General features: G+C 47.5%; 1 protein-coding gene across 1 annotated transcript in view; it reads right to left on the reverse strand.

Moving 5' to 3' along the window:
* Positions 1 to 22,128, reverse strand: part of dnaaf5 (dynein axonemal assembly factor 5) — a 29,536-nt gene that overhangs the window by 6,498 nt on the left and 910 nt on the right. The window contains exons 2-9 of the mRNA XM_086175719.1: positions 20,460 to 20,644; positions 20,193 to 20,317; positions 18,756 to 18,874; positions 15,431 to 15,663; positions 13,778 to 14,002; positions 7,724 to 7,867; positions 6,489 to 6,657; positions 3,548 to 3,695 (exon numbers count right to left, since the gene is read on the reverse strand). Of these exons, the coding sequence (XP_086031845.1) occupies positions 3,548 to 3,695; positions 6,489 to 6,657; positions 7,724 to 7,867; positions 13,778 to 14,002; positions 15,431 to 15,663; positions 18,756 to 18,874; positions 20,193 to 20,317; positions 20,460 to 20,644 (1,348 nt within the window). The remainder of the gene's footprint in view (positions 1 to 3,547; positions 3,696 to 6,488; positions 6,658 to 7,723; positions 7,868 to 13,777; positions 14,003 to 15,430; positions 15,664 to 18,755; positions 18,875 to 20,192; positions 20,318 to 20,459; positions 20,645 to 22,128) is intronic.

Consider the following 22,128-nt stretch of genomic DNA (forward strand, 5'->3'; position numbering starts at 1 on the left):
ACCAGGACATGTATGCTTGGCACAACCTACAAGGAGATCAGCCGCTTCTTTCTATGAACCAATCAACACGAGGAACAGAACGACATGCTCAATCAGCCAATAGCGTGCCGAGTACGGATCTACTTAGCCAATCGTATTCCAAATAAGATCTGGCGTGGGTGCAATGGTAGGAGAGAGAATTTGCGATGCTGGGTTTCTTTGTTTAACAAAGAAGAGCCTGTTTTTTATTTATTTCATAAAATGAATTTTAGTTTAATTTTACTTTTTTTTTTTTTTTTTTTTTACAGTTTTTTTCTTCTCAGGCTGGAAGTTGTTTGTTTCATCATGGAAAAAAAAATCAAATACTGCAAAAAAAAAAAAAAAAAAGTAAATAATGATGAAACCCAATGACATAAAAAAAAAAAAAAAAAAAAGAAAAACGAACCGCAAACTAACGAGGGTCCACAGTAATGTCTTCACTGGGATCTAAACCGGCGGCCTGGACTTCACTCAGCTTCGCCTGCTTCTTAAAAACCCTTGTATGTGGAAAAAAAAAAACCTGGCAAACGTCTCTAATAGCATACATTTTTCTCACTTTAAGCCTTTAAATCTTAACAGAAGTCTCCAGGCGGAGGTCTATTGCAGTCCACCCAGGCATGAAAGCAGCCTCTTATCTCCTGCACAAGTGGATTTTGGCTCGCAGCATCCGCGGGGGGAAAAAGAATTAAAAAGGAAAAAAAAAATGGATGAACTCTCATTTCTCACGCATCACCTTTCACTTAGATTTCAAATCCGTCTTCCCATCACGTCACACCGCTGAACATGAAACAGACACGTTATATACGTGTGTGTGTGTGTGTGTGTGTGTGTGTGGTTGAGAGGTATTTCCACAGCGACGCCATTATGTCACTTTGGTTATAAACAAAGAAAAGAGGGTTTTCTTTGACTATCAATGTCCTTTTGATGATGCTCTGTGTATGTGTATATGTGTGTGCATGTGTGTGCATGTGTGTGTGTGTGTGTGTGGGCTGTAATCTGCTGAGCAAAGCTGAGATCGTAAATCACGGAGGGCCGAGACGAGCAGGGACGGTAAATAATACGGCAGAGCGTTCAGCCCCACACGGCGTAAGCGAAGTATTTGCCGGAGACCTTTTGAAGGTGTAACCCGACGTGGTCCTCAAAGATCACCGCAGATAGCGCTCGCCGGCGGGAGGCGTTCGTGGGCGCAGGTGGCCGCGCCGGCAGCTCACACGAGACACAATTCTTTTTGTTTTAACACCAACTTTTAAGGATTAGATCCGTGCGACGAGAGCTCGAAGCCGAGGTCGGATTTCCACGATTCCCGCGAAGCTGGCAGGGATCCCCCGCTCGGGAACACTTCCTCTTATTTACGATGCATATCAAGGGTATTATTTTGCCCGGCGCTCTTTACGCGACTGCCAGGTTCCTTCTGAAAGGCACTTTCAACACGGCGCCGCATGAATACGACCTTAAAATCTCAAATGTTAAGCGGGATCCCGGGCCCCCGGAGCCGGTGACACGCCGCACAGATGTCTCCGAGACGACTCCAGGGGTGAGGGCCGTCCTCGTGATTGACGGCCGCAGCTGCCGTGACGGTCGGGATCCGGAGAACATCTAGGGCTTAATGCATTCCCTCAGATTAGAGCTGTGAGCTCAGGATAAAGGCTGCACAGCTGAAGGTACACAGGGGGGCGCGGAAGAAGGAACCTGCAAATCGGCATCTCTGCATCGTCGGCAAAATATTACTCGGGCTCATAAATGAGCAAATTAGCCGCAACGGTTTTCACCAGACGACTGCATTTCTGCAAAAATCCCCCAATTTTTTTTTTTTTTTGGCAAGATGGCAGGCAGGAGGACGCTGGCGCGTTTGGCTGCCACTTCCCGCTCTCCAACCAATCAACCAAACCAAAGACAAAGGCTCACCTGGACAATCTCCAGCAAGCTACCAATCTAGCTTGCCGACCTGAGCAGGCTGGCTAGCTAGCTAGCCTCTCGAAACTCTGGATCTCGACGGTGACCTGAGCTGGTTGGCTAGCCGGCTAGCTAGCCGGCTAGCCTCTCCAAACTCCGGATCCCGATGGCGCCTAGCAAGATTGCATTTCCATCGGCCGAAATCTTCTTGCTCCTCCTGCTCCACCATCTCTCCCTCCACCAAAAATCCATCTCCGACATCCAGCTCCAACACTTGCCTCCTCACAGCAGCACGACACTCAGCTGCACACCGGCGAAGCTCCTCCAGCTTGTCCCTGGACTGGCGCTCATCGCCACACTCTGCAATTATGGACTTCTTCCCAATAATTCTGTGTATGTTCTGTTCCTTCTCTTTTTTACTTGTGAAGCTTCTTTGAGTGTCATGAAAAGCGCTATAAAAATCCCATGTATTATTATTATCATTAAAACGGTTGGTTGAAATGGTCGACGGTATTGCTCAGCGGAAAACGTAGCTACGTAGGCGGTTCATATTCCAGACGCTCGGCTGAAAGGAATCAGGCGACGCACGCCTCATGTCACGCTCGCAATTTACACGCCGGACGCCGTGTGGGGAAAAAACCTCTGAACGTCGTGACGAGAGCAGCGGAACGTTGTCCCGGCGCGAGTCCCGATCCCGAGCGCAGGGAGGCAGTGAATGAATAAAACCCATTCTGTTAGCGCCAGGCGAGGTTCACTCTAACTGAACTCACAAATGTGACCCCGGGCCCCGGGAGGGCCGGCGTGATCCTCGGGCCACGCCGGCCGGGTGCTAATTTAGCGTGTGTCGAAGCGAGCTGAGGGAATTACGACGGCCTGGAAGACGAACCCAAACGAGCGGCTGAGTTCATAGCGCGCCTGAACGCCGCGCCGTGATGAAAGGGTGGAAAAACACCCCGCAATCCTGCATATTTGGTGGAGCCGAGAGGAGAGCTCGCGTCTGACCTCTCAAAATCCCTTACAGCAGCGCCCCCAACCTTTTTTTGTTCCAGTTTTATGAGTGAAAATGTTTCCGCTGATCCGCTGGAAGTGCGGGGATTTAAATAATAACTTTTGTCCGTTCACAGTTTTCAATCTGAATTATTGTACTTTATATTAGCCAATTGCAATAATTTTGCTCTATAGAAAAATAAAGAAAAATAAAAGAAAATAAAAGAAAAAAAGAAAAGAAAAAAAAGAAAGAAAAAAAAAAGAAAGGAAAAAATAAAGTTTCATAGCTTCATTGAGCTAGCTGCTCAATGCAATGCAAATAACAGCTGCAAATAACGTGTATCACCTGTTGCGATGAAGCCGTAACTTAGACAGGAATATCGATATTTTCTTTTAAATGCAGCTTTTATTTTTGCCGGCGGTTTGCGACGCTTCTGCGGTCTCATCGTTTTGCTCTCCGGCAACTTCTGCTTCTGGCTCATTATTTTCAAGGGCTAAGCTTGCTGACGTGTAAAATGGCGCGGACGGCGAAAACGGAAAATTCAAAATAAGATCCGGAAGGTCATTTGTACCAAGAAAGATTTTCTTTGCGGACCGCGAGTTCGTGGAGCCCTGCCTTACACGACCCGTGCACGCCAGTGTCTCTCACCCCTGGGAATCCAGGCTGCTTTGCGCGTCCAGCAGCAGCTTGGCGAGCATGGTGAAGATGCTCATCCTCATCTCCGGGTCCCTGTCGGGCCTCAGCGCGCTGCGGAGCAGCGGCATGAGCCGGTTCACAAACTCCCCGATGACTTCACCTGGAACGCACACGTTTGCAAATGTTAGAGAGAACACCTCGAGTCACCTGCGAAGGAGAACCACCGCCATTTGCTGATGTGAGAAATATTTTGCGCCTACGCGTCCACTCGGTGTCGGCCGTAAATCAGCACGAGTCCGCGTTGTTACCGTCGGTTACCGTTACTTTATACCCCGCGGGGCGTCTTTAAAAACCATTTCTGTCACTCTCGGCCCGCCAGGAAAACCTCAAACCGGTGAAACAATATTTCCTTGTCGGGAGAAATCACTTTCTTAATTATACTCCTGTGTAATGGGGTTGAGACACACTCGAGTGTTTTCTTCTTTTTCTTTTTTTCGTGCAGCCCTGACCAGAGCGCTGGCGCTGTTGAGACACACCGACCGGCGAGACGGTGACACAGACCTCAGGAGACACCAGACATAAAAAGACTGTTGTGTAGCGCAGCGTCTATTACGGGGGAAAAAAGTGAGAATCTCACAGTATTCCCACTTGCGCCGTTGCCCACACACACACACACACACACACACACACACACACACAGTCTGATTGCATGTTTACATAGCTATATTTAGCGCTCTGTGTGTGTGAGTGTGTGTGTAACGCCTGATAAGTGTCCATGCCCTATTTGGACTCAATTATACAGACATGAGACGGAGACAGAGGATTTCCTGAGACTGTCCGTGGGTGCGACGTGCAGATACGGGACGCGAGGGAGGGGCGGCGGCGTGGGGGCGATTTCATCCGACCAGAGTGTGTGATTCAACGGGCGTGTTCTCGTGCCGAGCGATTTCCACACGCGCCGGGGAAAAACGACCGTCTCGCGGCGTGTCCTTGAGCAAGGCACCGGGACGCCTTCGGACAAAAGGGTTCTTTCAGGGCGCGTGCCGAAAAAATGAGGATTTTTGAAAAGGGAAGGGCTTTTCTCGTGCCCGGAAAACACAGATTTTGACGAAACGCTGAGAAATCGTCTCCGGCTTCCCCGAAGCCAGTAGCCGACGTCAAACACAGGAGCCGCGTTCGGTTCGGACGCAGGCGGAAATGTCCTCGGGTGTTAAACGAGGCCTGAGAAACACATTTGCAAGGACAAAACCTGTCCAGGCAAAAAAAATGCACGAATAAAACACACACACACACAAACACACACACACACACACACACACACATACGCAGAGCTTCAAAGTGGACTTGATCCATGGGAAGGTCAAGAGTGGGTGGCCGTGGGGTTGTTTGATGTTGTGACCCGAACGGGGAGTCAGGATGGACCGGTCAGCCAGCACGTCCAGAGTGTGTGAATGTGTGTGTGAATGTGTGTGTGTGTGTGTGTGCGTGCATAGGGATTAGTGGGGTACCCGGCTGCCCAGTCAATTGGAAAAGAGAGTAAGGGGAGAGAGAGAAAGATGAAGATGAAAGTGTGGCACAAGGAGGTGCTTATGACGGGGATTATATGGGATGGAGGGCTGCGGCCCCGGCTTCGGGGTCACAGCTTTTTAACCCACAAACACACACACACACACACACACACACACACACACAGCTGAGACGCACACACACACACACACACAGGGGTCGGGATTTGCACGGGTCTGGGAGCCAAGTGGCGCTAATGGCGATTCTTTGAACACGCGGCGGGCTGTTTGGGTAGAATAATTAGAAATAAAATTGAAAAATACCAAGTTTTTTGATTGTGAGTGAGGAGGTCACGCCTCTAGGACGCGCATGGATGCAGAACAAAAAGACCTGAAAACACTTTATAGCCTTGACTTTGACACTTTATAGTTTTATTTGTATTTCTTATCCCCCCCCCCTTTTTTTTTTACTGTTTATACAATGTCCTACTATTATTTATTATTGTTATGCTTTACTTGAAACTCTGGCACAACAATTTCCTTATTCTTATTCTTAGAAGTGGCCACTATTCATGCTTCTATGTTTCATTTTTGTTCAAAATAACAAACTAACTTATGTAACTTATGCAATGATTGTGATCACAAGATCACAAGCATATTATCTATCAAAATTGATAATATTGTTATGGAATATGGAAGTTGTGGGATATTCTCATGTGAGAAAAAGGCATTTGTAAGTGCTTAATAAATGATTATAAACAATGACTCATAGGATGTTATTTACGAGGACCTCTGGGGGCAAACAGGAAATAACTGGAATTGAAGAAATGTAATAACCTTTTTGACCGACGGTGAGAAAAAATCTCTTTAGTGCCTTTTAAAACCAGAACAGCGTTGACGTGGCTACAGCGCGACAGTCGTGGGGATCTAAACTAAATGTCTTTTTTTTTTTCCCGGGTCTGCGTAATGTAACGTGCGCGCGGGACGTTTCTTGCAGCCCGCACGAAAATCGGATTTGAAATGATATTTGGCACGTGACCCGGTCTGAAAGGTCGCCTCCGCTCGAGAGATTTTAAGCGGCACGTCTGGATCCCGTTAGCTTAGCTTGTATCTGTGTAATGTTTGTCATCAGAGGGCTATTTTCTAATTTCACTGCTTAAGGCGTTTGGATTCCCGCGCGTGCTTCGCCTCGGCGCTCGACGGCCGCGGAAGACGATGCGATATTCGAGCGATCTTCAAACTCGCGAGTAAAACGCCGGCATCCGGTTGGGATTTCGAGTTATGTAGCTCTCATTTCTGTCCGCGGCGACGTCTACAGTTGCTCCAGACGTCTTTGCAGTCGGCGGTTAACCTCGGGGGGAAAATCGGGATCAAAACGGTGCATTTCATTAAAAAGTCAGACTGGGCATGACGCGCCACGTCTTCTGCGCGGCGTGACTTCACCTCACCTGATTGTGTGACGACGACATGCAGCTGGAGTCTCTGCGGGGAGAAGCCGGACCAGCTGTTGACAGAGGCGGCGAGCCAGTCCAGCAGCTGATCCATGTGCCGTCTGTAGAGCTCCGCCGCCGACACCAGGCCCTGGGACTCATACAGGCGACGCACACACTCCGCAGCCTGGCCGGGAAAGAAGAAATAAAAAAAAAAACAACACAATAATACATTGTTCTTGCGATATGTTGAATGACGAGTTGGACAATCGCGATTTGGCGGCGTGGGACCATGGGAAGAGCCGAGGCTGCAGACATGACGAGGTCTTTCACATTGAACCACTCAGCAAGAACAACCCCGACAGGATGTCAACAAAAGACGGCGGGAGCGACAGAAGCGCGGACCGACGGCGAAAAAAGCTGCGCTCGGAGGAAAAAGCGCTGGATGGAAGATAGGAGGGTAAATAATTATCCGACCCCTCGGGTCGCCTCATAACGCGCATCATGTGTCCCCGAGGGGGGACGAGCGGAGACGGAGACGTCTGAGTCACAAACCGGCCGCTCGGACGACCCCGAGCTGTCTTCTGATGGGAACGCCGTGCCCCCGTTTCTGGGAAAAACAAGATTCCGCTTTTCCTCTGGGGTCCCGGAGTGCCCAAGGCCGCTCTCACCCTCCTCTTTTCATGTAATTTAATCCATTTTCACTGTCGCGGCCTCTTCTTTGACTCCGGAACCCCCCCCCCCACCTCGGTCCGAGCGCGACGCAGACAGATGTAAACACAAACAAGAGAAGTTGGCCGGCGCGCGGCGTCTGGGAGGCATCGGTGCCAACCCCTCCCCGACGCTCGCCGCGCAAAACTGGGAAACGCGCTGGCTTCGGACAAGGCCGCCTTCATTTGTCACAACCCCTGTCTGTCCTCTGACGTTTAGGATCTTGGCGAAACATAGCGTCTGCTCGGGAGCGGTGACACACACCTGCGAGGAAACACAACACGACGCACAACACAAACTCTCCCCCTCCACGTCTGTCTGTCTGTCTGTCTGTCACCGCCTCTCGATCGGGACCGGATTTAAAGTTCAACCCCCCCCCCCCTCCCGCCCGAAAGGTGCAATTTCAGCTCCCTCGGCTAGCTGTGTAATTACACCGCGCGCTAAGCCGGCTGCGAGCCTGTAAACACGCTCGGGAAAAGAAAAAAAAACGCTCTTGTTCCGTGAAAGTTCACTAAAACAAGCCAGGCGGCGTGTTTCCTCACCTTTTGGCTGAGCTGCGGCTCGGTGGAGAGGCTCTGGACGCTGACCAGCACCTGCAGGAGCTGCAGGCTGACGGCGCCGCAGTCCGACTCGCACTGAAGCAGCAGGACGTCCACGCAGGACAGCAGCTGCTCCAGGTACGCAGTCTGGGGACGGAGAGACGCGGAATCGTCGTTAGATCCCTTCAAAAAGAGCCTGCCTACATTTTAATTCAATATCTTCCATTAATCTATCAGAGGAACGGCACATGTTAGATGTTTTGGAGAGAAGGCCAGAGAAGCCAGACTGAGATGTAAAGAGGAGGGATGGGGAATATATCGGTAGACGGATGCTGGAATTGGAGCTGCCAGGCAAGAGGTCTGGAGGAAGACCAAAGAGAAGTTTATGGACGTCGTGAGAGAGGATATGAAGGTAGTTGGTGTGAGAGAGGAGGATCCAGAGAGTAGGGTGAGATGGAGAAGGTGGATTTGCTGTGAAGACCCCTGAAGGGAAAAGACCAAAGGAAAGTAAGAATCTGTCACAGGGGTGCAGGACATGTATGACCAAGACAAAAGCGATGACGGCGATGGCTTAGATATGAACACTCTGTTCATGTCTAAACCATGGTGAAGATCTGGGCATAAGGTTGATGAAGGTGGAGCTGCCAGGCAAGAGGTCTCAAGGAAGACCAAAGAGAAGATTTATGGATATGAAGGTAGTTGGTGTGAGAGAGGAGGATGCAGAGAATAGGGTTAGATGGAGAAAGTTGACTCGCTGTGGCGACACCTGAAGGGAAAAGCCGAAAGAATATGATCTTCCATTAATACCTTCAACCTCCAATTCAGACAATGGCTTTTATGAGTCTAATCCATCATCAGGGCTTTTCGATGGGTGAGATCTCAAAAAACGGGTTTGCAAAAACGGTTATTTGCTCAAACCGGGGCAATTTCACACATCATTTCCAAGCCCAGGCATGAGGTTGGAGAAACCAGCGAATGCCTCGGGCGGCGTCAGGGAAGCGAAGGAGCCGACATCTTCCCGAGCGACGGCATCGTTCAAAAGGAGGAAGATATTTAATTGGTCCGTCCTCTTGAGAGGGAGGTCGCTGCAAAACCGAGAAACGCTTTCGCCGAGTCTCATCCTGCATCCGCTACGCAAAGAGCGTCCGGCCGGGAGTGCACGCAGCAACATCAGCTACTAATTCAATGATTCCATCATCTGCCGGCGACCATTCGTTCTTATTTCCCGGGACTTCACGGCACGCGGATATAGAATAACACTTGGTCTTAATTGCCTTTCCTGGATGGAGCGACCAAAACTTCTAAATAAAAAAAACTCACATGACCTTTATCTAGGATCAAGAGAATATTATTCTATTATTTGTCTTTTTATGGAAAAAAATGTACAGCTATAAATGTTTCTGTGTAAATCATGCAGCCCTAATCACCGTCATCTATTTTATTGCCCTGAAACCGAGAGAGACAGAAGAGAGGGGGAATGAAAGGGGGGGAAAAGGCGCTGCCGCTTGTAAAGCCGGTGCCAGCTCATGTTTAGACAAAGACCCGCGGCTCGGGCTAATTTCCATCTCATCACTGGGATAACAGCCTTTTTTCCTGTTTTCCCCCGGCCTGTCATTACGGCTAAACGGTGCTGGTGGGGTGGAAAGAAGAGCGAGGGAGACGGAGAGAGAGAGAAAAGAGAAGGAGAGAGCGAGATGTTCCTCCAGGTGTTTGCCTGGACGGCGACGAGGGCTTCGGCGGATTCACGCAGCGTCGGTTGCAGAAGCGATGGGCGGGAGGAGCGCCGGGTTTCCACTTCGAAGCGAGGCGGTTCGTTTTGGAAAGTCGAGAGGACGCGAGAAAGGAACTGCGGGTATTTGCAACAAACACACAGGGCTAACCTAACACTGTCACAAGGCTAACCTAACAACCCTGAAATCTCTGAGATCTTAACATAATCAAGCCCTAAAAGTTCTTGATAAAAAGCCAAGGCACTATCATCATCGCCATATCTTGGGAAAATATAAATTATTAAGTTTTGACAACTTGATCAGGTACTCTGATATCCGTCTGGTCCACAAAGTCTTCCATAACGCCTCCTCTTAAGACCTTCATCAAGCCTCTAGAGGAGACTGCGATGTTCCTAAAAGAAAGTCTGCCTTTTCTCAATCTGCCTTTTCCTGTAAAGCCATAAAAGAATGGAATGGGCTTCCAGACAATCTTAAAAACATGACTGATTTTCACCCATTTACACGGGATGTTAAAAATTGGATTCTGGAGCTCCAAACATGCTAACGCTAACAATTCCAGACGGGTATTTTGCCATCAGATGTTTCCCTTCTGGGTAACATCTGATGGCCCCCAGATGACCAAAGTAACAATATCACAACAATAGCACTTTCATCTTGCAAAACACATATTTTATTGCCTGTTTATATATTGTATAGTTATTTTATTGCCTATCTGTACATTTTATATTTTTACAGTTTTATATTTGTATTGTCCAGGACTACAGATGGAAATTAGCTATGAGCTATAATCTGGTACAAACATCTCTGCCTCTGTGCTTAATGTATTTGTACACTGTCCTGATAAACGTCTAAACAAACAAACAAACAAACGGGTGTGTTTTTTATCTTGTCGGCGCAGACATTTCACCGGCACAGCCCTGAAAAACAAGCATTTAGAGTGTAAATATCCCGAACACGGCCCTCATTAGCGACCGCGCTGTGCATTCTTGCGCCGACGTGGGGGGATTACCTTACTGCAACCAAGCAATTCTTCGGTGCGTAAACGCAGCGAGAGCTCAATTTGTAGGCTGGATGTAGCGAACAGCGAGACGGCGCACATTTTACACACACAGTGAGGTTGTACGTGCGCGGAAAACAATCATTAGAGCTGTCCAAAGAGGGAAAGAGCGGAAAAAGTGTTGCCGCGTAATGACTAGGTGGACACCTGGAGCCAGGCGACACACACCTGGTTCCCCTGGTGTGTGTGCTTGTGCACGCTGGCGGGGCCTCATGACACGCCGTGTGCGTGCATCCGTCCGCCGCTGGATAGATCAATTACACGCACGCACGCACGCACAAAAATCTGCTCCCGAGGAGCCGTAACAAGCGATGGGATTCCAAGGCCGGAGCCCACCCCTCACGGCTACCCATGTTGCTACGGCAACAGCAAAACAAACAGCGGCGCCGCGTGAGACGCGGACCCTTCGCAGGCAGGTAGCGCTCGCGGCGCCGCAGCTGTCGTCCAGAAGCCAGGCAACGGCGGGAAACGCGCTCCATTCACGCCAAAACGTACGGCGGAGAATTCTGTCGTAGAGGTCTGTTGAGCCGCATTTTGTAATAACTGTGCATTTTGTAATAAACGTCCAAAATGTAATAACTTTTTCATTTCATTTTGTAATAAAGCCGCATTTTGTAATAAATTTTGCCGCATTATGTGATAAGTTATTACATATTGAGAAGATTTTTACAAAATGCACTTGCAACTTTTTATTTTCTAGAAAATGTAATAACGTGGTGCATTATGTAATAACAATTCTAAAGCATAAGTTTGTTAATTGTATTTTATTTTACTTAAAAGTATTTGTAAAAGCTAGGCCTATTATTAGCATCACTGTATTAGCCTAGTAGCAATACTTAGCAATTACTATCAGTACACTATTCAAAGGTTGCATTAACAGAGAATCTTCTATAAATTCCATGTTATTACATTTCCTAGAGAATAAAAAAGTTGCAAGTGCATTTTGTAATAATCTTCTCAAAATGTAATAACTTATTACATAATGCGGCAAAATTCATTACAAAATGCGTCGGGGCGGTTTATTACAAAATGCGGCTTTATTACAAAATGAAATGAAAAAGTTATTACATTTTGGACGTTTATTACAAAATGCACCGTTCTTACAAAATGCGGCTCAACATGGTCTCGTCGACGACGCCGGTGTACCGACACACACACACACACACACACCTGATTCTTTTCACGATGTTACTTTCTCTCTGCTAGGACGCTGTCGCCATGGCGACCCAAAACACAGCTGCAATCGGGGGTCCCTTTAAAAGGGAGCAAACGGCCGTCGGCGCCGCAGACTTTCTTACTTTCCCTCAAACTCTTAATACCCAATCTTCAGTTTATAACCTTTCAAAGCATCTGTCATTCATCTCTGCAAGGCTGTCTTCTTTTTTTTTCTGAAACACAGAAAAGAAAGCAGCGACTTGAAAGAGTCGGCGAGGCCGAGCCGTGCCGATGCGTCGTATATCAACCCTCCCGAATCTTCTCAACTGGCCTCCGTTCACTTTGAAGACTATTTATTTTTCATCTCTGAACAAGCTCGCGTTTGTCCAAGTCAAACCTCCGTCCGCGTCACTCCCACGGCTGGAACCCAGCGCGAATACTTTCCCAGATCTCGCCGTGCCTTATTAAAAAGTGAATAATGACACGGTTGTATTTTTTCCGCTGACGTATCGCGCAATAGTCCGGCGGCGAAGCGCGAGCACCGTCGCGGGTCTGCGATTTCCGCGGAGAGCGCTAGCTACTCGCAGGTGCTCTGGCGATATTTACAACCTTGCTTTCGGCCCTGCGTGCCGTCCCGCAGGTGCTTGGTCTGCTCCTCAGAGGGAATGACGGCTGGAGATGGATGGAGAAACGGGCCGAGGGGAAGCAAAGGTCTCCCTCCATCTGTGCGTCAACGTGCGACCGCCTCGTCCTGTTAGCGCTTCCCCCTGGTTGACCTCGTCAAGACCGCCACGCGGGGGAGGACAGGACGGGGTCGGCTCTGCTCCGCATTTATCGGCGACCTTGGCCGGGCAGGCTTTGAAATTTTTCGCCGATTCCTTTTGTGGCTCGTGTTGCATGTGTGTGTGTGTGTGAGAGCAAACGAAGCTGTCTATTCACAGGGCTATAAAAGAAAAAAAAAAGAGCGCACAAAGACCATGTGCTGCTCTGTGTGTTTAGAGGGGTCGCAGCAGCCATGCAGGGGTCACATGAAATTAGCCCATTTTTTTTTTTTTTTTTTGTTATTACGATCCCCAGAAAGGAAACGGTGTCTGGGGAGGGGGCGCGGTGCAGCGGCGTAGGTGAGTCTGCGGCGTAGCTGATCAGAAAATAGCTCCTCTGCCAAACAACTGTTATTCTGTATCTGAGAGGGAAACATATTTGGTACAAGGGGAAGGGAAGCGGGGAAGAGTCTGCTCCGGATCTGATGGGGTTTTTCCACTGGCAGTCTGTTATTCTAAAAGAAACTACAAAGACTTGAGCCTTTTTCTTTTTTTTTCTCTCCTCCACAAAGTCAGAAGAATGAAATATGCGACACCGCGGCAGCACATTTCACAGTCGCGTGTGACCAGAGACATTTTTGATCACACACTCCAAATGTCAGGTTCGAAAAACACCATGTGGCCGGACTGTCACTTTAGCTGGGCCAGCGTTTTGGGGAATTACTCAACAGCAAACCCACTGAACTCGCCGCGCACAGTGGCGGCATTGACGGGGGGAGGCGGCGGCGGGGGGGGGGGGGGGGGGGGGGGGGGGCTTTTCGACTAAAACCCTTTTTAGATATGCGGTGTTTTATCACAAAACATGTTTCCATAAGGGACAAGTTCAGCGAGGAATATACGGCACGACTTCTGCTGCGCCGTCACTGCCAAAAATAAGATTGCGAATGTACACAGAGCCAGTAGAAAATGACCTTCTATGACACTGCCAAAATCACACGGCTGGAATTTAAACAGGTGGTGCACACAGATCTGGAGGGGCGGGGAGGCCGGGGGTCCGGACACGGCGATCTGCGAGGACAGAAAACCTGGCAAAAGGCGTCACGAAAAAACAAGTCGGGGGGTTTAATGTTTTAAGATTTCAAAGGCTAGCTTTTTTTTTTTTTTTTTTTTTGCACCTTCTTCGACGGTAACTTCCACCGGGATCCAAAGGGAGCTATTCAGTTACAGATGCAAATGGTTGTTTTGGTTGCGCGGCCGGGACCGGCGGCGAGGGCAACGCTCCGGGGCGAAATGTGCAAAAAAAAAAAATCCAGGTCAAACGGCAAAGCGAAAGGCGCGGCTTCCCGCTGCTGACCTGTTGATATTCCTGGCAGACCTCGGGCCGGGCCAGCGCCTCGGCGATCTGGCGGAGATGCGGCCCGAGGAGGGGCCCCGAGGAGCCCGACAGCACCGCCGACAGCACCGCCAGCGGGGTCCAAGGACGGGAGGGGGACGAGGGGGACGCCACGTGGTCCAGCAGGAGTTTGAGGATCACGTCCGGGGCGACGAAGGTCCCGAGCAGCTTGGCGGCGGCCAGGCACTGGAGAGAGAAACATCAAAGATGCGTGCGGATCTGATGCGAAAACAGGTGCATCCCGAGTCCTTGAGAGCCGGCCCGCGGAAAAGGCTCGCTCCGGACCAGAAGTGCTGACTGGCGGCTCCACAGATGCATCCTGAAAACACTCGGTGCGGCGACAAGTGAAATATCGCCAAAAACGCGCCGGGAAGTTACAGCCGACAGGTGGAGGCGCGGGGGAACTACTTTAAATACTTGAGGATGCTTGAAAAACGACGAGAAAACGGATCAAATTAGAAAGCGGTTGCAGGAAAAGGGGCAGGAAATGAACCCGACATCGGGAACATTATATGCATTTCTTCATAATCGAAGTTACGGACCGACCGATGCGTCGACCGCGCGATGAACGGCGAAAGTAGCGTCGCATTCTCGTCATTTTGCAACAAAAACGCGACATCTCCACGTCGACATCTGCATCAAAATACACTGCTCAAAAAAATAAAGGGAACATTTGAACAACATAATATAACTCCAAGTCAAACGGTCCACTTAGGAAGCAGCACTGATTTATTTTGACTTGCTTTAAGGACATTGGATCGGCCTGTCATGTGTTTTTCCAATTTAATTTTGAGTTTGACTCCAAATCCAGACCTTCATTTGAATTCCATCCATCATTTTTGTGTGATTTTGTTATCAACACATTCAACTATGTAAAGAAAAAAGTATTTCATAAGAATAATCCAATCATTCGGATCTAGGATATGTTATTTTAGCCTTCCCTTTGTTTTTTGTGAGCAGTGGATATCGATCGTAATTTCGGGACCATGAGCCGCAATTTTTTTCGCACGCTTTGAAAACTGCAGCTTAAACGACGCGGCTAATTTATGTTTTTTTTTGGGCCAAACAAGCTTCACGCCGCCAGAACATTTAGCCTCGTCACATCGGACCGATGAAATTCTGAGGCCGTTCAATTCACAGAAAAGACGATTTTAACGGTTTTAGTGCGCATTATTATTATTATTATTATTAAGATTATTATTTACCTTTTAATTAGTCAGTTCTGAAAAAAGCATTTCCAGTACGTAGTTGTGGATGATATCCCTATGTATTTAATTAAAAGTAAAAACAAAGGCTAAATATCTCATGTTACAACATGGACACCTTCAGCTTATAGATAAGTGCAGCCTATATATGTACACATTAATTTTTAGAGTATTTTTAGCCGTTGCAGCTTATATTCAGGCGCGCTCAATAGTCATAGAAATGACGTTAAACCTGACCTAACCAAAAGCGGAGTTTGTATCCTTCACATATTTGTGCTGTAAGTTAGAAATCGCATTCCTTCGCTGAAGCCGCAGCCAAAAACAGACGTTTTTCCCGTTTTACGAAAAGATGGCGTGAAATCTAAGGCGTCAGGAACTTCCGACTGGATTTTTGGAGAGGAGAACTTACGTTGCCGACCACCTCTTTCTCGGAGTCGGTGCAGGCGCGGTCGAAGATGGCGAGGAGCGGCTGGAGGTGCTGCGTGCTGTGGTCCTCGGCGTGGAGAAGCAGCACCGACAGCAGCTGCGAGGTTCTGACCCGCGTGGGAACGAGCCAGTCGGTCACGTCGTGGCCGATGGCGGGCAAGAACCTGGACAGGTTCCTCACCACCAACTCCCTGCAGCCCAGACCGGGGCGCTCCACTGGGGGGGGGGGGGGGAACGTTATAAGCCATTAAAACCAGTCATTCTAGTCAGGTACGTATTATTTAAAGACAAAAACAACGGCGTGGTTCTCTGAGACGCACTCATTCTATAGGACCTTTTTTGAGCCACGGCACATATTTTACATTAGAAAAATCACACGGCACACCGCCGAATAAATATGTCAAAAACATTTTTTAACAAATTAGAATGAAACCGTCGTCTCAATTTACTTCGTGTGAAATCTAATATATCTAATATCTGTAGATTCATCAAGTTGCAATGCAAATTTCCCACGGATGTGCAACTTTTCCAGAACACTTTTTTCAATGTCTGAAGACATGTCATCAATATGTCTGAAAATGGTATTATTTGAGAGAACTGGCTATTTCTTTATCAACACCAGGGTCGAGCTTTTCTTCTACAATGATTTTGCCGGCAGGTCGTATTAATGTTTTGCTGTTTGGATTTAGAGACGAGTTCAGCAACTTTATAGCAGCTTTCACTGCTTTCTCACTCGTCTTGGTCGTTTTCAACAACGCTGCCTGTTTTTTTACGCAGATACAAGTACTTTTTATTTTAAAAATGCATCACGCAAAGCGTCACTCATCACTCTGCTACACAGATGCACAGGTTCATTCACTACCCGTCGCCATGGAATGGTCACGCTGCCCACATAGACATAGGAAGACACATTATTTGCGTTGGATAAATAATTTTCGGACCAATCAGGTGAAAGCGGGCATTTTTCCACGGCACACCTGATGATCTCTCACGGCTCACTAATGTGGTTGGGAAACACTGCAATCGTATATCAGGAAATATTTTAGGAAAAGACATTTAGTAGTGACCCGCCTTTCCATAAACAGAGCAGGACCGACTCAAACAGTAAAAGTTCAACCCCCGCCTCTTTATTCTTGGCTTAACGACACATTGAAGAGAGGAAAGGAGGAGAAGAGGAAGACGGGGATAAATCAGAAAAACACACCAGGACAAGACAAAACAAGCCCCCTCTCCGGTCGCCTCCCCGTGTCTGACAGTGACCTCGGCGCACTGGGAGGCCCGGCAGATTTATGGCGGCGAGAACGAGGTGAGACAAAGAGAGCGAGCCGTGCTTTCCCGTCCCGCCGGGCGGAGGCTGAATTTGCGGCTTTGTCGTCACGTGCGCGGACTCCGCGGTTCGGACCTGCGCTCATTCCACATCTTTAAAATCTCCGTGCCGACACGCAGGACTGAGCTGTCACGCTTGCATCGTTTCGCTGCATGACAGCGGCCAAAAAAAAAGAAAAAAAAGATTTTTAATGTAAGAAATGCCGGGGTTTAGTTTTACATTCAAAAGGTCTGCAAGATGGAGATCAGGTGTGTCAAACTCATTTTCACCGAGGGCCACATGTAACGTCAACAGTAAAAATGTAACTAAATGTAATGTAAAATAAATGGAACTACTCCTTATTGTTAAATAACGCTGACTCATTCGAATGCAAAATGTTACATATGCATTTGCATAGATGTAAAAAAAATCATATTTTAATGAGTTTCTCTTCTTCAAAGCTAGCTTTCTCTGCTAAAGTGGTTTTTGATGCGGCTTTTGTGAACACGTTCTGCCGCCATCGTAGTTTGGGTTTTGATTCTTGGACGGTTTGTTGTTTCTCTGGAAGGCTAACTTTAGCATACTTAGCTCCGTGTTTGGTGTCAAAACGCCAATGTAGATTGTACGCTTTGACAACCGAACCTGACTCGAAACACAAAAGACATACCGTTTCTTCTCCTTGAAGCACAAACATGTATTTGCTTTCCCACTTTCTGGAAACAGCCTTCCTTCTGCATCAACATTTCTCTTCCTTGATATTTAGGGATTATTTGTATTTCTCAATTCCACTTGTTGAAAATGGCATTGACGTGGATACACTGCTATCTAATGGCAGGTAACATGATTGTGGGAAATGTAGTTTATGGCCAATGCATGCATTTGATTGATTTATTTTAAGACGGACAGACCGTTTAAGAAGTGGCGGGCCACATTTGGCCTTGAGTTTGACACATGTGATCTAAAAGATGAATCTCACCGGCGTACCAGTTTTCCCAGGGAAATATCCCAATGCGTGCTGATCAGGAGTTTCGCAAAAACGCTGAACTGTTAGGAAGCCTTGAGTGAACGTTCGCTGCGAGTCAAGGAGGGCCGTGACTGGGACGCCTTTAGCTTCATCTGAACGAGCCGCTTCTACAGAAAATACCGGGGAACCGCGGGTTATATTTAAAGTTTCAAAATATCTCAAAGAAAAAGACATCGAATCAAGAGACGGATTTATAGATTCAACTTCGAAGCCGCTGGCATTTGAAAGGAGCTGGAACGCAGATCCTTTCTCTGCATGCTTTGGGAGGGAGCTGATGACAAATAAGAAAAACAAAAGAAGGCTAGTTCTTTTTGAGGATTAATATCTAGACCTTTCCAAATAAATGGGTCAACAACCTTAAACGGTCAAAGAGCCGTTTCCCACAGAAAGGAAAACACCGGGAGCCAGAAAACACAACTTATATTGTTTTTTTTACCTCTATGCTGGAAAGTAAAGAGTGCGCTGCATCAATGGAGAGCTGCAGAGAAAACTATTTTTTATTTCTGTGTGAAAAAATAAAGATTTTGGGAAAAAAAAGGGTTGACAGTTCCTTTCAAAGAAAGTACTTGAGTCCTTCTATTCAAGGAAATAAAAAGCCGAGCTTGAATTAATGTTACTGCAGCAAAGCAAAAATGGCGTTTGCTTCTGAGTGCTGTTGACATTTTATCAAATTAAAAAAAAAAAGACTATTTTACTGAACGTTTGCAAAACAAAAGCTAATTAAAATGTTTATTTTTGGTCGTCGGGGCAGCAAACGCTCAATAACTGGCCCATCCGTGTTTGTCAAGTGTCTTTCGAGCAGCATAAACGCATCTGTCCACATAAACACTTTATTTTCATGCTGTACGATGGCGAGAATCCTCAAATTTAGAAGTACATTAAACGAATAAAAAATAAAGATAAAGTTAAATAAATATAAAACGAAACTACCCATAACAAATGATGCAAATACACAACGTCTGATGACCGATGACTGACCTCCAGGTGGGTACAGAGGCGGAGGGGTGAGGAGAAAGTCCAGCTTGTCCTTGAGGTCTTCTTCATTCTCCTTCTCCCACTGAGCACCCACCTGCCTCCATAGATCAGCAGCTCCAACTCTGCAGAGAAAAAAAAAAAGAAGAAAATGTCACGTTTGCTTTATCACGCATGAGGCACAGGATGTTTTCATGCAGGCTGCTAGCTTCACCAGATCTGCCCAGTTTCTGGTCACATGGGAGTTTTTAGAAGACGTACATGGAGCATCGGTCATGAAAAGGTCAACAGACTCCACTGCGCTTGTCAAAAGCGCTTTACACTCGATTACGTTCACCCATTCACACCAGTGTCGTGGGGCGAGGTGCTGACTTCATCACAATCAGATTTATAAGCATAAAGAGTAGCTTATTCACCATTTGATTGGAAGCATTTCACGGGCTATGCTTAAAATCTGATATCAGCTTTCCTCAACCACACAAACTGTAGCATACAAAAACAGCACATTTAATTAAAAAAAAGGTATGACGAGAGGAAAAAATAAATGGATGGTTGCACTGTCGCTGTATTCTGTGGCCGAGGAGTCACAAGACGGATCCTTGGAATCACGAGCGCCCCCTACCTTGAGGCAAGAGAACTGCGCGCCTCACTTAGTGGCTCTTTGCAGCTGTTTTATGTTCGCTCAGCACAAGAAACTAGTAACAAACACACAGTTGTTGACAAATTGGAAATGTAGTTCATTTAGCGAAAGTGTTTAAATATGTTAATAGAGACAGTAATACAGAGCGTGGCAGCAGTCAGCTGTCATTGAGCATTCTACGTTGAGGCTCAACAGTCGGTGGCCTCACCGCAATCTCTTCTCACTATTTGAACAGTGAATGTAAAAATCCAGCCATTTTGAATAAGCAACCAATCTAAAATTGGTGAAGTTAAATGAAAAACACCTTTATAGTGCAAAGCACTGATCAATATAACCATGTTATTCTTTTTTTAATTTGACATTTTTTACTTTCCAAAATTGGCAAGTGAGGCACGGCCTCTCCTGCCTCCCCTGACAGCATCTCAATGATTCCAGCACATGTGCGGCGCTAAGCAACCTCAGATTCGGTCTGCAGCCTGGAGCCAGGAATAAAACCTCCAGCCATCCGGACGAGGGACGCCCGCTCCACCACAACAGCCCCAAAGTCACTAAACTGTGTTAACATTTGCATTAATAAATATTTAAATGACGACGGACAGGAAGCTAATGAGGAAAAGACATAAATTAAGATGGACATTTCCTTCGGTGAACCTTAATGAGCTGTTATTAGCACGGAAAGTTATCAAAAGGGCCCGTTAAATCACACTGAGCTTTTTTTTGTCCCGTTTTGAATACATAATAGATTTGCAAGAATGGGTGCGTGTGAACACCTGCACAATTCCAACTGTGTTTTTAATCTCTACCTTATTTCGGGGATCTCATCGTTGAGGCCGCTCAGGAGCAGAGGGACGAGCTTGTGGAAATAGGAGTATCTGTCTCTCAGGTGCAGCAACCAGTCGCCCACCACCACCGTCACAGCCTTCCTCACCTGGAACACAGTCACACCACGTCACGTCACGTCACGTCACGTCACGTCACGTCACGTCACGTCACGTCACGTCACGTCACGTCACGTCACGTCACGTCACGTCACGTCACGTCACGTCACGCCTGGAGGGCGGGAAGCGAACCTGCGGCGAGTCGTCGAACAGCCTCTGTGCCAGGTGAGAGACCACGTCGTCCACGTTCTTCCCGGTGCCGTGCTGGATGACGGCGCCCGTGGCCTCGATGACGGACACCCGCACCCTGGAGTGCTGGTGGGTGATGGTCTGCATGAGGGGCTTCACCAGACTATCCGCCTGCAGGTGGAAGTGCTCTTCAGGAGAGAAGGAAAACACACTCAGAGAGTAACCACCCCTGAAAAGACACTATTTGCCATATGTAAACCTTGGACACCGTGGTCTCGCTCATAGCCTGCTGAAAATTTCCGTGGATGACAGCAAAGCTATCTTCTCTGACGGACAACATCTCCAAATCTGTTCAGAACATCACCGCGGTTCCTTCGGACACACACTCCTTCACCCCAAGTGTGTGAGGAGACATTTTACCAGCTGCCACGCAGCTGTTTAACAACCATTAGCCTTCATTGATTCACCAATTGGTTGCACAAGAGTTGTCGTTTGTCATTTTAGATGTCTATTTACCCCCTTGCTGTTTCTTAACCTGGATGCTCTCTCTGCTGTCTATTTATTTGTTGATATCGTTAGGTTTTTCTAATTGTCTCTCTAGACAGCAATCTGGTCTTAGTGCGGAGCATCGCCAGCAGTCAGCCGTCATTGCGTGATCTATGTTGAGGCTTAACAGTGCACGGCCTCACCCCACGTCTCCTCTTACTATTTGAACGGTAAATGTGAAAATCCAGCTATTTTGAATAAAAACAATCTAAAACTGGTGAAGTTACCGTATTTTCATGACTATAAGGCGCACATAAAAGTCTTAGATTTTCTTCAAAATGTGCAGCGCACCCTATAGTGCAGTGCGCCCTGTGTGCGTAGTAGAGAACACCGTGAGAACGTTAAAGGGGAAAGTGATGGCGTTGATTGTATACAAAAGAACGGGTATGTGCGTTATGCAGAACATTGTTGTTTTAACAACACCGAAGACATCGCCGAAAAACACATCCAGCCACATTACCAACATGGACGAGGTGCCGCTCACTTTCAACATCCCGGTGAGTCACACTGTGGAGAAGAAGGGGATCAGCACGGTGGCGTTACACACAACGGGGTACAAAAAGTCTTCTTGGAGACCACAGTTTCACTAAGAGTGGAAGGTAGCGCTGGGCGAGTTACGCCGCTATTTGTGAATGGATTGTAAATGCTTTGGCTAACGTGTCTGCTGGCACTGTTGTTCGAGCTTTCGCAAAAGCCAGCATCATTTCCGGGGAGCCGCACGGCACGGAAAGCGACTCTGACAGTGAAGAAAGTGAACCTGGCATGTTTGATGGAGATTTAGTGCAGCTGTTCAAATCAGAAGCAGAGGATGAGGACTTCGCTGGGTTTATTTGATGACGATTACGGGTAGAAATATGTGAATTCCAAACTCAGTTTAGCTCCCGCTCTATTTTTAAATACGCACACTTGTATGCTTGTGTGTGTGTTGTTGTGAGGCAGAAGTAGTAGAAGACACCACGAGAACGTTAAAGGGGGAAGTGTGGGCGTGGACTGGATATGAAATCCGCGCCCTAAAATCAGGTGCGCCTTATGTGTGTGTTGAATACAGTGATGGCCCGCACAACTGAGACTGCGCCTTTTAGTGCGGTGAGCCTTGTGGTCGTGAAAATACGGGAAATGAAAAATC

The sequence above is a fragment of the Fistularia commersonii genome, chromosome 28 (genome assembly GCF_037954325.1).
Source record: "Fistularia commersonii isolate RoL2024-O1a breed Wild chromosome 28, RoL_Fcom_v1.0, whole genome shotgun sequence".
Taxonomy (NCBI): Eukaryota; Metazoa; Chordata; class Actinopteri; order Syngnathiformes; family Fistulariidae; genus Fistularia; species Fistularia commersonii.